This window comes from Furipterus horrens, unplaced genomic scaffold, assembly GCF_987537825.1.
Source record: "Furipterus horrens unplaced genomic scaffold, mFurHor1.1.pri manual_scaffold_1, whole genome shotgun sequence".
In the NCBI taxonomy this organism is placed as follows: Eukaryota; Metazoa; Chordata; class Mammalia; order Chiroptera; family Furipteridae; genus Furipterus; species Furipterus horrens.
The window spans coordinates 2723995-2739486 of NW_028327171.1; the positions used below are offsets into that span (position 1 = coordinate 2723995).

The window sequence follows — 15492 nt, forward strand, 5'->3', positions numbered from 1 at the left end:
AATGTTAAACTAATACTTAGTGCTTTCACAGCATTTAGTAGTATTCATGAGAAAGAAAATTTATAGGAATAGAGGGTTTTCTTTGCTTCCTGGGAAACACACGTAAAATCGTTCTGCAGTTTTTATTTGATCCAGAATGAGCCATTGGAAGGCAGCGTTTTCTTAAGAAGTGTCCCTTTCCTGCCAAGGTGTCCTCTGGCGTCTGCCCCGGCCTGGTTTGGAGCTCCTTGCCCGCCCCGGGCTCCTCTGCGGGTCTGTCACCTCAGGCCTGGCGTCCCTCAGAGGCCCCAGGCCCAGGCCCGCACACCAGGATGACCTGTGTAACAGGGAAACCCCCGCAGCAGTGCGGGCACAGAGCCGTCGGCCACACGGAGCGCCACGGCCGTCACCGGCACCGGCACCGGCACCGGCGTTCTCGCATCGGGCCTCTCCTCCGCTCTGACGGCGGGGCTTCTCCCTTCCCTGGGGCACTTCGCTCCAACTGACCCGCCCGTCAGGCTCCGTCCCTGCCGTGGCGGCCCGCGTCCTGCGTCCTGCCCGGCTGGCTGCGTGGCTGCGGCTGTCCCTCCCTCGCGGCCCTCGCCCTCTGCCCTGTCGCGCTGCGGCTGCCACCTTCGGCTCCGGGACGGGGAGGCCTGGTTTCCCTTGAACTGTTTGTACCTTTTCCGTTTGCTTCTCTGGCTTCACTTGTCAGCCCCCAGATGTGTGTGCGCCCCAGGTTCTGTCGTCGGCCTTTTCTCCTCCTGCTGCCCCCCACCCTCCCCCCGTGACCTCTTCTCCTGGGCCTTCAGAGCCGTTTCCTGTTCCCTGCGGGCGTCCTGAGCCACGGCCACCTCTCCTGTCCTCGGCCCCCGTCCTCAGACTTCCCTGGAGCCGCGAGCACAGCCTCGGCCGCCTTGCCCCCCCCCCGCCCCCCACTTCCCGTGTCTTGCGTTAGTTGGGGTTTGCCCTTTGGAAGCCTCTTCCGGACAGTTCTCTGTGTGTACGTATGCGGGGAGCGATCCGGAAGGACAGCGATCGGAACATTTGAAGTCTCCGTCTCTGGGTGATGGGACTTTTCATTGTTTGGGTTTTTTCTAAGAGGCATTCAGTGTTTACATACTTGCCCTCCCTCGTCCTGAACGTCCCCCGTGGGGCCCTGCCTGCGCCTCGGCTTGCTCCTGCCCTGTTGCCCGGGCTCCTTGGCCCAGTGCCGGGCCCTGTCCTTGCATCTCCGCGGTCATTTTCCAGGGCCCCTCCCAAGCCAGCGTGGGTGACACCCGCTCCCAGCGGAACGTGCCTCGGCCTCCCGTGAGCCCTCGGTCCTGGCGTCACCCCCCGTGTCTGCCCCCTGCTCCTCTCCCGTGGGTGTGTGTTCACCCTTTGTCCCACTGTGAGCCCCAACGTCCTCCTCCCCCCGTGGGCTTGCAGCCCCCCAGCTTTCCTTGGGGGGGACAGCCTCCTCCTCACTGGCCGTGGGTCTGCTGCTGTGGCCAGTGTTCCGCCGAGCGGACGACTCTCCCTGGAGTCTGAAGGTTGAGGCGTGGATACAAGGACCGCCCGTGACTGGCGCTGCTTCGTCCCGGCCCAGGAGCTTGGGAGAAGCCACTTGGGCCCGGACCCCAGGCCCCGGAGCAGCTCGGCCCCGCCCGCCGAGGCCCGTTCCTCAGACTCCCCTTCGGGTCTCTGGCTCTCCGCCCACCCCTTTCTCCTTTTAAAACTTAAGGTAACCCAAAACAGTTTCTGCTGCTTCCACCGGAGGTTTCTGCCAGTAGAGCTGTTATGTTATGAGCAGAACTGACCAGACTTAATCATTCTGTTTCTTACGTTGATTCTGATGTGTTTCTTTCTTCTTTTTAAAACCAACAAAACACAACAGCCAGAGACTGCTGCTGCTCTGAAGCGGACGATCGAGGCCCTGATGGACCGAGGGGCCGTGGTGCGCGACTTGGAGAGCCTGGGCGAGCGCGCGCTTCCCTACAGGGTCTCTGCCCACAGCCAGCGGCACACCAGAGGAGGGTAAGCGCTGCTCCGGCCGAACCAGCCACTGCCCCGCTCCGGGGGGCTGCTGTTCAGTGAGTCCGTTTCAGAAGGGTCGTAAGTGGGCAGGCAGAGCCCCGCGGGGCCGGGCGGGGCCTGAGCCAGGCGGTGGCGGGAGGCGGGGCTGCTCGCCCGACAGGCTGGGCTCGGGGCGGACACAGGCCATGCCAGGCTAGAAGCTTCCGCCGCGGGGACTTCGGGTCGGCCTACGCCGTGTTTCCCTGCGCGTCTCTCTACCCGGCCTTGGCAGCGCCGCAGTGAGTGGGCTGGCGTGCGCGCGCCCGGGGCCTGCCTTGTGAGTACCAGGCTGCGGACACAGCGCAGTGGGTGACAAGAGCCCACCCGCCTCGCTGCTCGCCTGGCACTCACGGGTTTGCAGTAGGATTTTCACAGCACGTGGCGACGTCCTCAGACGCTCCTGTGTGCCGGTCTCCGTGCCGGTGTGTCGGGTCGGCACAAGCTTCTCCAGGCCTCGATGGCGCCTTCCTTGTGCCCCCGGTTTCTGGCTTGGCGGGAGCAGCGTCTCCTGCTGCCGGGTTTCCTGGGAGCAGCTGTGAGCGCTGGCGGGTGGCAGGCGCCCCGCAGTGGCCGTGTGCCCTGGCGCTGGCCCCGCGGCTTCCCTGGTCCTGCCTCCAGACACCAAGCTCAGGAGGCGGCCACCCCGTCCAGGTTGTCGCGGGGGCCCCGTGAGGCGCTCTCGGAACGTTGTCCTGTGGATGCTTCCAGGGGCTGCGTGGGGCCTGCGGTCTCATGCAGGCGTGGCCTGCGGGACAGGCTGGGTGGGGCCTCGCAGCCGAACTGCTGACCGCCTCGCCCTGCTTGGTGCCAGTGGCCAGCTCCTCGAGGCCACCTCTCAAGAGCGTGCCCGGGGCGTTGCTAGGCAACAAGAAGGACACAGCGGGGACGTCTCTTCCACAACCACAGTCACGGGGAGGGTCGGGGTTATGTGTAAAACATTAAAGAAAAAACCACGAAGGGGTTTGGGTTTCATTCTAAAATGTTTTATTTACTTGTTTTTAGAGAGCAGGGAGGGAAAAAGAGAGGGAGAGAAACATCAGCGCGACCTGGCCTACCGCCCAGGCCTGTGCCCTGACTGGGAATCGAACCAGTGACCTTTTGGTCCACAGGCTGGCGCTCAGTCCCCTGAGCCGCAGCAGGCAGGGCAAGGAGCTTGGTTTTAACAGCAAGGCTGTGGGCCCCTTTGCCGTTCTGTTCAAGAGGAGCACGCGCACTTGGGCTGGCCGGGGTCCCTGCCGGTGGTCCCGGGGACGAGCGTCAGGCCCAGGCCCGGGGCGGGGGGTGGGGGGTGTGGGCCGCGCTGAGGGGGGTGGGGCCAGCCCTCCCACGGGCGTCCGTCCTGTGCCTGGGCCCGGCGAGGCTGCCGCCTGGGATCCCACCGTGAGAACCTCGGCGTCAGCGCGTTGAGCCGTCAGGCCACTGGGGACATTGGGAGCTGCGGGTGGGTGGTGCAGGTTCTCCGTCATGGGTGGGCCACATTCAGATTCTGGAGAATGACCCGGAACTGGGCCAGCACAGGATGGCACCCGCAGTGCCGCCCGGGCCCTGACGAGGCGCTCCTGCTGCCGCCACTCGGCTCAGTTACATTTCAGGGTGCGTTTCGGGGGCTCTTCCTGTCAGGCCCCCAGCAGCGGAGAAGCAGCAGTCTTTTTATTTATTTATTTTATTTTATTTTTTAAGTATACTCTATTGATTATGTCGTTACAGTGGTTCCAAATATTCCCCCCTTTGCCCCCCTCTGCCCAGTCCTGCCCCCCCCAGCAGTCCCGCCCCCCCAGCAGTCCCGCCCCCCCAGCAGTCCCACCCCCCGCAGCAGTCCCACCCCCCCAGCAGGCCCGCCCCCCCAGCAGTCCCGCCCCCCGCAGCAGTCCCGCCCCCCCAGCAGGCCCGCCCCCCCAGCAGTCCCGCCCCCCGCAGCAGTCCCGCCCCCCCAGCAGTCCCGCCCCCCCAGCAGTCCCGCCCCCCCGCAGCAGGCCCGCCCCCCCAGCAGTCCCGCCCCCGCAGCAGGCCCGCCCCCCCCAGAAGTCCCGCCCCCCCGCAGCAGTCCCGCCCCCCCAGAAGGCCCGCCCCCCCAGCAGGCCCGCCCCCCGCAGCAGGCCCGCCCCCCCAGCAGGCCCGCCCCCCGCAGCAGTCTCAGCAAGTGCCTTACACGTGTGTGTTACGCACAGACCCAGAGAGCAGTGGCCCGTCCCTGCTGGGGAGGTTCCCGTTTTCAGCTTGTTTTTCTGGGCGAACTCAATGTCTGCTGTTTATTTGGTTTGTAAGGTAATGTTTTCCAAAGTGTGGCCCTAAAACGCTCCACCAGAAAGCGCGGTGCCTGTGTGGTCAGCTGGGTGTGGGGACCCCCGCCAGGTCCCGGCCCCCCGAGGGAGTCCCAGCAGACGAGCGCCGCTCGCTGCTTCTGAGCAGCCCTGGAGAGCGCCGATGGGGCCCTGATGGGAGCCCTGGGGCTGGGGGGTGAGGGCCAGTTTATAGCCGGCTGACAAGGGGCCGCGCTGCCCTCCAGGACCTCACGTCGCCTCGCGGTGCTGTTGGCGTGACGTCTGCTGCTTTTACATCTCGTGGGTGGAGCGGCAGGCTTAGTCCTGTTCCTGGGTCTCCGGCCGGTTCTTGTGACCGCTGTGGTTGCTGAGCTCAGGCGTTCTCAGCGGAACCGGGGGCTCGCCTGCATAAGGCCAGCGAGGCCAGCCAGGGCGTGTGGGGGCAGGCGGCCCCGGCCCGGCCCTGCCTGGGGGGCGCAGTTGGTTTCAACATCGCCCTGATGCGCCAAGGTTGTGGGTTCGGGCCCCATCAGTCAGGGCACTTACAAGAACCAACCAGTGATGCATGAATAAGTGGGACAGCTCATCGGTGTTTCTCTCTCCTTTCCTTCCTCTCTCAGTCTCTAAAGTCAAGTTTTTAAGAGGCAGGGGCCCAGCACAGCAGGGTTCCCTGCCCCGACAACCGGGCACCCCTATGGCAGTGGGGTCCTGTTAGGTGATCACCTCTGCCCCCTCCCGTCCTCACCTCTTCCCCCCGATGCCCGCCTCCGCTGCCCGCACGCCGCGTGGGCCTGCAGGACAGGCGCGGGCAGGAGAGGCCTTGGGTGGGGAGACCCTGCCGCTCAGGGCTGCCTGAGGGCGGGGGGGTGGCACGCTGGGAGGGGCCCCCAGTGTTTACTGCTGCATCTGGTCTGCGTGTGCAGCTGAGGCCAGAAAAAGACACTCGTTACGGCCCAAATACGACGTCGGTCAGCCCCCACTTTGGAAACGTGGCAGGCGTCTGTCTGTGAGTTTGTTGTTTACACCTGGGGCCTGTTTTCTCGTCGGAACAGCCCGACGGGCAAGTGCTCAGGCGGCTCCCAGGACTTACTCAGCCCAGTCTCTGGGGTGATAGAATCGGACAAGTGGCTTAGGTGCCACTGAGCACCGCTTTAAAACTTGTTTTCAAAAGTGCTCTCCTGGCCGGGTGGCTCAGCTGGATGGAGCGTTGTCCTATGCCCCAAAAAGTTGTGGGTTCGATTCGCAGTCAGTGCACCTGCGAGAGACAACCAACCGATCAGTGTTTTCTTTCCCTCTCCCCGCCACCCCCATCTCCCTGCCACCATGCCTCCCTTCCTCCCTCCGCCCCCCACAACCCCCCGCAAACCCCCCATCTCCCAAATCAGTAAATATATCCTCGGGTGAGGACTTAAAAACAAGTGCTGTTCTGTGCTCCATCTGGCAGCAGAGTGGGGCCTGGGTCCGGCCACCGTTCTCAGGGGCAGGATGATGTCTCAGACACCTGTGGACGCACCAAGACTTTTCCAGGGACGGTCAGTTGCCATGTTGGCTGTACCCCAGGGGATGTGAATTTAGGAGCAGGGAGGAGTGAGTTCACCAGGTGCCCTGTTGCCACTTGGGCCAGGCTGGGCTGCTGGGAAGTCTGGGTCTCCCGGACCAGCTTTCCAGGTGGGGCGTCCGCCCTCGGTCTGCACCACTGTCTCCAGGCAGCGCCGGGAGGCCACGGAGCATGACCTGGGGCTGCGGGTCCTGGAAAGGCTGAGGCTCGTTCCGTCTGGCTCTGTGTGTGCTTTGGCCTCTGGGGGCCCCTGGGTTTTCTCCCCTTTGTCCTTCCCACGCTGCCCTGGATGCCTTCCCTAGTCTGCAGGACGGGCGAGGTGCTGCGGGGCGTCGCACCGCGCTCCTCGGGGTGCAGGCAGCGGAAGGGGGGACGGTGTCGCGGGGCAGAAGGGGGCAGATGCTCCTTCAGGCCTGCTGAGGCCCCAGGGCGGCCACCCTGCCCGGAGCCCGGGTGTCTGCACGTGCCGCACGGCCCAGGGCGCTTCCCGCCAGATGGGGCTGCACTGCGGCCGGTGGTGCCCGGAGCAGGAGCGGGAGGAGAGGCTGGGCTGTGTGGTCCCCTTCGGGCCTGGTCTGGTTTGTGAAGGGGGCCCCGGGCGCGCTGCGGCCCAGGGAGGCTCTCCCGCTCGGGCCCTGTGTCAGTCCGCGTGAAGCGGGGATAGGCGTGAGAGCAGAGAGGACCTGCCGGCCGTGCGTACGGCTCTGTTTGCGGTGCGCGGAGGGTAAAAATAACTGCGTCTGTGGTGAGCCGGTGGAGTTCCACTGCCTCGCTCCCCAGACACGTCTGCGTCTCTCTCCGAGAGCGGCCCCTCCTGGGGGGATGGCTTCTGCCCGGGGCTCCGCAAGGGGCTTTTCGGGCTGCGCCTCTGAGGCCTGGGGGGCATCTGGGCAGTGGCAGCACCCCACGGTTCAGAGGGCTCTGCAGCAGGGTCAGGGGCGTTGCAAAGGCGAGCCCTGGCGGAGGCAACAGCAAACGGGGCTTTTCCTGCGGAGCGCCTTGGCGTTGAGGGGAGACACCCAGGGCTCAGCGGGCCCAGGCTGGGGCCCGGCCCCCACGTGAGCCGCGTGTGCCCTCAGAAAGGCTCCCAAGGCTTTGGCGGCCAGGCCCGCCCCTCCCCTCCCCTCCCCCTCCCCCACCCCCTCCCCCACCCCACCCACGGGGAGCACGGAGCTGCCTGCTTCAGTGGAAACTTCCACTTGGCTGCCGGGGGCAGGGCAGGCTGTGGTGAGTGTGGGCCCGTGACAGACAGACACACAGACGGAACTCAGACGCAGGCGAGCGCTTTCCCGGGGAAACTTGTCAGCTCAGGGCCGGGACAGTGAAGTCAGACACCGAGTGCGGCCCTTCCATTCGGGAGCTTGGCGAGCAGGTGCGTGTCCTCCCTCCGCGGCAGGGGGGCCCCGGGGCGGCCTGCGGGGCCGTCTCTAGCCGAGGGGACTCGGGGTCGGGACCCCAGGAGAGGCGAGCAGAGCAGAGCCGCGGGCTGCCCGTGAAACCGCTGCTGCGCGGCCGCCTCTGGGTCGCTGCGTGTCGCCGTGCGGTTCCGGTTACGGCTGCGCAGGGCTCGGGCGCCTGAGAAGCACGAAGGTGGGCGATGAGCATTTTCAGGGCCACACGGACACCTTCCACCCCTGAAACAACTCGCTGCCCTTCCGGCTTGGGAGCTCGGGGATCTGAGGAGACGGGCATGACTGTCTGAGCCTTTTCGTCCCCTCGCCTTCCCGGTCCCAGGCTCTCCTTCCTTCCACGTGTGCAGTCGGAGCTGCGTGACGGTGAAGCGCTTTGCTGGCGGGGAGAGAGGCTCGGGCGTAAAGCGAGGCAGTGACTCAGCCCGAGGGGCCCGCACGTGGGAACACACCTACGAGCGTCCGTCCGCACTGCGGGGCCCCGTGTCGAGGCGCCGGCCACGCTGTATCGCCCGGCCGCCGGGAGTGGGCAGCATCTCGCTGGCCACGGGATGCTGTCACAGTTGAGATCGCTGAGCCGGGTGTTTCCAGAGTGACCCACCCACTGATTGGTTCATCACTGACCAACGTACAGGTGGGGACTGGGAGCCCGCTGGTTGGGGACCTCGGTGGTTCTCGTTCCTGTCGGATGTTGGCTTCCGGGCATGTGGGGGCTGCCGCAGTGGCTCCCAGAGGCTGACCCGGCTCCCGGAGGAGGGGGCTGGCAGTGAGGGCGGCGAGGAGCCCACGCAGGTGTGGCTTCAGGTTTTGGGGTCAGAGTCTGGGGGGCATGGGGGGGACGTGTAGTGTGGGAGGCCTCTGCTCCTGCTGTTCTCAGGGCGGGAGGCGCGTGGGCGCGGGGCTCCCCGTTCTCGGGGCGGGGGGTGGGCGGGCACGGGGCTCCCCATTCTTGGGGCGGGGGGCAGGTGGGTGCAGGGCTTCCCCTTCTTGGGGCGGGGGGCAGGTGGGTGCAGGGCTACCCCTTCTGGGGCCGGGCGGGCGCAGGGCTCTCAGGTTCTTCAGGAAGCACTAGGCCCCTTGTCGCCCCTGGCAGGGCAGCGCCCCTGGATTTCAGACTGTCTGCTCGCCGCAGCCTTCGCCACCTGGAGGGAGCGGGCACAGCGGGGCACCGGGGTCCTCCTGGCCACCTGCCCCGGTCCCACGGGTCGGTGGGCGCGGTGCCGGCCCGGGGAGGGACCCTTGCATGTGCCAGAAGCTGCTGACCCGCAACGGCACCGGGTTGTTTCCGGGCCCAGGAAAACGTGCACGGCCGTGCGCTGCCTCCTGTCCCCTCCAGGGTGCTGGGGGAGCCCCGGTGTCTGCGAGCACGGCACCCCGGGGTTCCTCCCCCAGCTGTCTGACTGGGGGGGGGGTGCAAGGCCGTGAGAGCAGATGCTGACCGGCCAGTTAGCCTTGCCCGCGGCGTGCAGGTGGGAACACGCGCGCACATCGGCAGCAGCCACGACGGGCGGGTGTCCCGGGCGGGGGCGGGGGGGAGGCCCTGGGGACCGCGGCCCGGTGCTGGGCCCCTGAGGCGGCCGGGGCTGCGCCGCGCTCTGCGTGCTGCTCCTGGGGAGGGAGACGCTGGGCTGTCCGCGCGGAGCGTGGCTGCAGGCAGACCCGCCGTGGCCGAGCCCCCTGCTAACGGCCCGGCCTGCTTCCTTCCACCGTGGGTTAGCTCGTGCGTTCTAGGGTCTGGTTTGTCTGTGGCCCTGGCTCCCCTCTGCCGAGACTTCCCGGTAGTGGTACCAGTAGTTCCGTGCATCCCGGGACGTGTGCCACGTGTGGGTGTTCCGCTGCTGTGTGGATGGGTAATGGATCGTTTCCAGTTCGGGGCCATTAGAAGTGACGCCGCTCCGGACGTTCCCAGACAGGTGTCCTGGGGGCACGGGCTCTCCTCTCCTCGGGTGAATACCCAGGGATGCAACGCTTAACCGCCTGGCAGGGGTGTGTCTGCCTGTTTACGCTCGGTCCCGAGTGGCTGTCCCGGCCTGCGCTCCCAGCGGGGTGCGGGAGCGGCAGGTTCTGTCCGCGCGCGTGCGCAGCAGCGTCGTGGACTAGGGCCACGCCGGCAGGCGCCTCTGGTTTAACTACGCGCTCTCACGACGCGGGGCACGACACCTCTCACCACTGTGTGTCCTGAGAGAAATGCTTGTTCAAACTTCACACCCACGTAAGAAGATTTTTTAATTAAAAAATTGGAAGTTCTTTATGTTCTATAAACAAGTCCTTTATCAGACATGTGATTTATAGATCCCAGTCTCTGGCTTATTTTTTTATTATTTTATAGTGTCTTTCAAAGAGCAGTTTTTAATTTTGATGAAGTCCGCCTTATGTGTTTCTCTGTCCTGGGTTGTGGTTTTGGCGTTACGTGTAAGGAATCTGCTTACATCGAGGCCGCAAAGAGTTTTCTTACGTTTCTGCCGAGTCTGTAGCTTTGTGTTCTCTGTGTAGATCCGTGTTCCCCTTTAACATCCATGTCCGGTGCAGGATGGATCCGAGCTTGTTTTTGCCTGTGGGCGTTGAGTCTCTGCAGCGCCGTTTGGTGAAAGGAGGGTCCTTTCTCCTCTGTTTCCTCCCCCGCGGTGTCTGCCGTCTGTGCGCGCACGGCCGTTCCCGGGCTCGGTGCTGCTCTGCTGCTGTGCGCGTCTATGTGAGCACCACGCAGCCTCGGTCGCCGTGGCTTTATGATGAGTCTTGAAATCAGGTAGTGTTAGGTTTTCAACTCTATTCCTTATTCAAGGTAGTTTGGCCGTTTTAGGGTCTTTGAATTTTCATATGAACCTTAGAATCAGTTTGTCAATTTCTAACAAAATCTGCTGTGCTTTGATTTTATTTGTATCTGTAGATCAGTTTGGAAGAATTGACATCTCAATAAATTTGAATTTTTCTACCCATGGACGGTATACAGCAGTCCCTCTGTGTGTATTGCGGCTCACTTATCGCGGCCTCACTGCATCTCAGGATTTTTAAAAATATTATATTTAATTATGTATCGCGGGTTTTTCGCTCTGTCGCGGGAGTTTGCGGTCCTGTACAGTAAATACTAAGGTAAATGTAAGGGTCCTACTTCGCGGATCTCCCCGTCGCGGGGGGTCTAGGACGTGACATCCGCGGTACGTGAGGGTCCCTGGGCCTCTCCGTCCGTGCCGGTTTCCTTTCGTTCCCTCCCGCAGTGGGATGTAGTTCCGGTGCGCAGGTCTTGCACATCTTTTGTCAGGTTTATCCCTGCATGTTTTACATTTGACTCCAAAGTGTGATTATTTGTTGCTAGTATATAGAAATACAGCTCTTTTTTTTTTTTTTTTTGGTATAGTAATCTTGTATGTAATAACCTTACTAAACTCACTAGTTCTAATACCGTCTTATAAATTTCTTCAGTTTTTTTAAACGTACCCAGTCATGTCATCTGCAAGGAAAGACGGTTTTGCTTCTTCTTAATTTGTCCCTTTGGCCTCAGCGCACTGGCAAGAACCTTCCGGAGAAGGCCGGAGCGGCGAGAGCAGGCGCCTTGCTGTTCCCAGTCCGGGGGGGACGCGTCCCGAGTCTCACCGGTTCATGTGCTGCCAGCTGTGAAGTTGGAGAAGGTCCCTTCTACTGCGTACTGGGGATTTTATCAGGAATGGACAGGGGATTTTGTCAAATGGTCACGTGGCTCTCCTCTCTTAGTTTGTTAATGTCGTGACTGACGTTTGTTTTCTGAATGTTGAACCAGTGCTTCCTGTCTCAGGCTCAGTCCTACTTGGTCATAATGTACGGTCCTTTCTATATATATTATAGGAGTCAGTTTCCTAAAACTTTGTTCTGGGTTCTTCTGTTACATTCGTGATGGATATTGCCCCACCCCCCGCCCTGCCCCTGCCGCCCCCTTTTCTTGTCTGGCCTTGGGCTCAGGGTAATGTGGGTCTCGCTGAACGAGTTAAGAGTATTTCCTACTTTCTGGGCCAGTTTGGGTCAGAATTGGTATTTTCCTCTAACTGGTAGAGTTAAGTGAAGCCGTTTGTGTCTGTAGGTTTCTTTGTGGGAAGGTTTTTAACTATAAATTTAATTTCTTGAATAGCTATAAGGACTGTTTGGCTGTTTCTTCCTGCGTGGGTTTTGGTTTTTTCCAAGGAATTTCAGCTAAGTCGTCAAGTTCATTATAAAAATTATTTATGATCTTCCCTTACTATCCTTCTAAGAGCTATAAAATTTTTAGTCATTTCACCTCTCTTATTCCCAAATATTGGTCATTTGTTTCTTATCTTTTTTTGCTGATCAATCTGATTAGAAGTGTATCGATTTTATTGATCCTCACAATAAAACTAGTGTTTGGTTTGCGGATGTCCCTGGTTTTCCTGTTCCCTTGTTTCGGGATTTCTGTGCTGGTTTCTTTGCTTTGGTCTTTCCTTGCTCTCTTGTCCTGCTTTGCGTTTTGTTCCCTCTTTTTCCCGCCTCCGAGGTGGCAGCTGTGACGGTTGGTGGGGGGGACAGACTACCGTGCTTTTCCCAGGTGCTGGGTGCGTGCACCTCCTGCTGGGTGCTGCTTAGCGGCACCCCCAGTGTTGGCACGTTCTCATTTCCACTCAATTCGAAGGACTTCGCAGTTCCCCTTTTGGTTTCTTCTTTGACCCATCCGTTCTTTAGACGTGTAGTTTTCAAGTGTTGGGAGGTTTTCCCAGCAGCTTTCTGTGTGACCCAGCGCTCCTTAGATTCATTGAGACTCCTTTGGTGGCCCAGAGCACGGTCAGCCTTGGTCAGGGTTCTGTGTGCCCCTGTGAGGGATGTGGATCCTGCTCTTGTTGGCAGAGGGTTCCCTAGTTTTATCGATGACTGAGCCCTGCTTGCTAGTGCCTCCCACTGTATGTGATGTCACCCGGCTTTTTTCCGCCTTAAGTTTGTTTGGATTCAGAGGTTCACGACAGAGTACGGGGGCGGGGAGGCCGGGCACACCACCGCACGTCTGTCTAGCAGGCCGCTGGCCGTGTGCGGCGTGTGTAGGGGTCGCTCCGTCTGGGAGGACGGAATGGAAGCACTGACCGAAGTAGTGCCGCTGCTGTGTTTCAGAACGCAGGAACTGACCCACTTTCATTCTGTTGCAGGTATTTCTTGGTGGATTTTTACGCACCCACAACCACTGTCGAGAGCATGATGGATCACTTGTCTCGAGACATTGATGTGATTAGACCTAGTATTGTAAAGCACCCCCTGACCCAGGAAGTGAAGGCGTGTGAAGGGATCGTGCCGGTCCCACTTGAAGAAAAACTGTACTCCACGAAGAAGAGGAAGTGAGAAGACTGACCACGCGCTGGCCCCGTGCTCACGCCCCTCCCTCCTGAGCAGCCCAGATTAGTAATTTACAAGCCCGGCCTTTAAAAGGTGTGTACAGGCGCGTTTGAGTTTTCTCCGTGCTTTTAGCTCTGGGTCCCCTGTGCCACGCGAGGTGGGGAGTGGCTTGCTTGGAGCCACTTTGTAGCCTGTGTGGTTCCAGCACGCTGTTCGTGATTGTCTTAAATCAAATGTATGTTTTTGTGTCAGGGAGGCCTTTGTGCCCTCCAACACTAAGCCATTTTAAACAACAAAACTTAGGAAACTCCGGGATTCTGAGCTAGTCATTCACACTGTATAACTGCGTGGAATAAAGGATCTCTCAGACTGAAACCGTGCTGTGTTGTATGAGTAACTTTTGATCAGAGTAATAAACGTGGTTTTTAGAAACTTGGGGCGGCACTTCGTCTTCCGCTGCCCCAGCCAGAGCCCCGCCCAGGCCTCCCAGCCCCGGGCCGCTCAGAACGCCGGCCGCGTGCGGTGGGCTGCCCGGTCGCCAGCCCACGTTCAGCGGCCCGGAGGAGGGGTGGCTGTCCCTGACCACGGGGTGGGCTGGGAACTCAGTGCCTGCCCCTCTTATCTCACGGTGGTCGTCACGGCAGGTGCAGCTCTTTGCAGAGGGACACGCGTGTTCCTCGCAGCGTGCTCTGGCGCGTGAGCGTCCGCCCGCCGTGGGCGCTGAGCCCGGCAGGCGCTCTGAGCAGCGGCCCCCTCGGCGCTCCGCTTCCCCTGCCTCCCGCGCGCCCGCTGAGGCCGGAGCCGGGCGCTCTGGTGCTGGCCTTGCACAGAGAGCTCGTGGTTTAGGAGGACTTGGAGGGGGATAAATCTCTTTAAAATATTTCTTAAATCTGAAACGTATACATCTGTTTTAAAAAAGAACACGTGGAGATAAGACAGGTTTTCTTTGAGGGTTAGTTTTGGCAGGGGAGGGGTTGGGTTTGGGCTCTTGTTACGTTTTTGAGACTAAGAACAGACTAGCCTTGGCTCGAAGTGGAGGCACTCAGGGCTCCCGTATTTAGCGCATAGAAACGCAAGGGCCCCTCTGAATTCCGGATGAGCAGCGGGTCATTCTTTCCCATGAGCACGCCCCCAGTACTGCACGAAACACACTTACAGGAAGAAGTGCCGCGTTATTTGAAATTCAGGTTTACCCGGGCGTCCTGCATTTTATGTGGCACCTGAGTGCCACTTGCATCGAGACAGAGCAGTGCCCAGCCAGAAACAGGGGCCGCTCTGCCCAGCGGAGCCCTGAAGAAGGAAGTGAAGTCAGCCCTCCGCACGGCGGCTGGTCCGCAGGGCGAGCCAGCAGCCGCAGAAGAGCTCACAGCCGCGACTGGCCTTTCCTTCCTGGCTGCCCCAGGCGCTCTGGCAGCCGGGGTTCACGCCTCAGTCTTAGAATCCGGGGTTCACGCCTCGGTCTTAGAATCTGGGGTTCACGCCTCGGTCTTAGAATCCGGGGTTCACGCCTTGGTCTTAGAATCCGCCAGTGCTCCCTGTGTGTGCGCCCCGGCGCGAGCACGCCGGGGACCGTGGGGGTGGCTCCCGCGGTGGCTGCCGGGGAGCCGGCCTCACCAGAGCTGGTGAGTTGGAGGAAACCGACCAGCCCTTCCACCTTCCCTGCTGCCCTGCACAGGTGACCGTCTGCAGCCCCGGTGACAGAGCCTGTGTCGCAAGAGCTGGGGGAGGGGCCCCATGACTAAGTGGAATCTCCAGTTCTGTTAACTTGTGCATCCAGCTCACGGGAAAGCAGGAGGGGCCCCAAGACCGGCCTCCGCCTCTATTAACAGCCACGCTGAGACAGGAGCTCGGGGTGCGGGGTGGGGGAGTGCGAGACAGACGCCCCAGGAGCCGGGAGGAGCCCGCCGCTCGCTGGGCCCGGGCTGCCTCCCCAGATGCTGCCGCTGGGTGCGGCCTGGCGATCAGACTGGTCGCTTCACCTCTTCTCGTGAGTCCTGTCTCCAGCTTCGACTCCCTCTTCTCTTGGCCTCAGACCTCAGCATCGTTATTTGGAAATGGCCCCGTGAAGCAGCAGGCCTCGAAGGGCACTGCCAGGTCTGCAGGGCCCCCGCTGAGCGCCTCTGCCCGGGGTGCTGAGGGTTATTTCATCAGGGACTTGGGGACCTGGTGGCTGGTGGGCAGGGAGGCGGGGGCGGCTTACAGGAGCTCCTCAGAGGCTGGCTCCGCACCCCGCTTCCCGCCGTGGGGTAAGCGTGGCCCTTCTCATGGCCTGCCAGTGGGTTCTGTGGGGCTGAGACTCTGCTCTAAACAGCCTAAGTCTGTCGTCTGTCACAAGAAAACAGCAACGGGAGCCCCAGGGCCAGCGCGGCCCTTTGCTAGGCTCAAATTGCCAGCGTTCCTTCTGTCCCCAGAATGAAGCTTTAAGGGACAGGGAGCCTCAGCAGGAACGCAGCGTAGCGACGAAGGTATGCCTAGGAGGTGGGAGTCTGATTTCGGGAGAGCCGTACTGTGACCCCAGAACTCGGCCCTTAGGTTTATAGCAAGAGCAGCCAAACCTGGATTCCCTTCCACAGTCCCGGCTGCCCCAACCCCAATGGGGAGCTCGGCTCCTGCAGCCAGACCATGCCTCCAAAATGCGGCAGGCCTCTGCTGGCTGCAGCCGAACCCCGTTCCACAGGACACCGGCACTGAGCCGTGCCTCTGGGAAGGAAGTGCCACTTTGCCTGGCCTCCCAGAGATCTGCCCAGATGACTCCATTGTGAGTGGAAAAGACAAGGGTGCTTTGTGCAGGGGACAAGGCCAGAGGAAGGATTGTGCAGAGTGCACTCTCGACCTCTCCCTTCCAGATTGTGGGGGGGGGGTCCCCGTAGCTCTGTTGTCCAACTGGATGCCCAGGCAGAAGCACCGCTTTGTGGGAGACTAG

The 15492-nt window shown here is 61.4% G+C and overlaps 1 protein-coding gene across 1 annotated transcript in view; it reads left to right on the forward strand.

Annotated features, from left to right (window-relative positions):
• MRPS6 (mitochondrial ribosomal protein S6) overlaps positions 1-12944 on the forward strand; it is a 53408-nt gene extending 40464 nt beyond the window's left edge. The window contains exons 2-3 of the mRNA XM_090271573.1: positions 1859-1998; positions 12386-12944. Of these exons, the coding sequence (XP_090127699.1) occupies positions 1859-1998; positions 12386-12575 (330 nt within the window). The 3' untranslated portion in view covers positions 12576-12944. The remainder of the gene's footprint in view (positions 1-1858; positions 1999-12385) is intronic.
• Positions 12945-15492: the final 2548 nt, after the last annotated feature.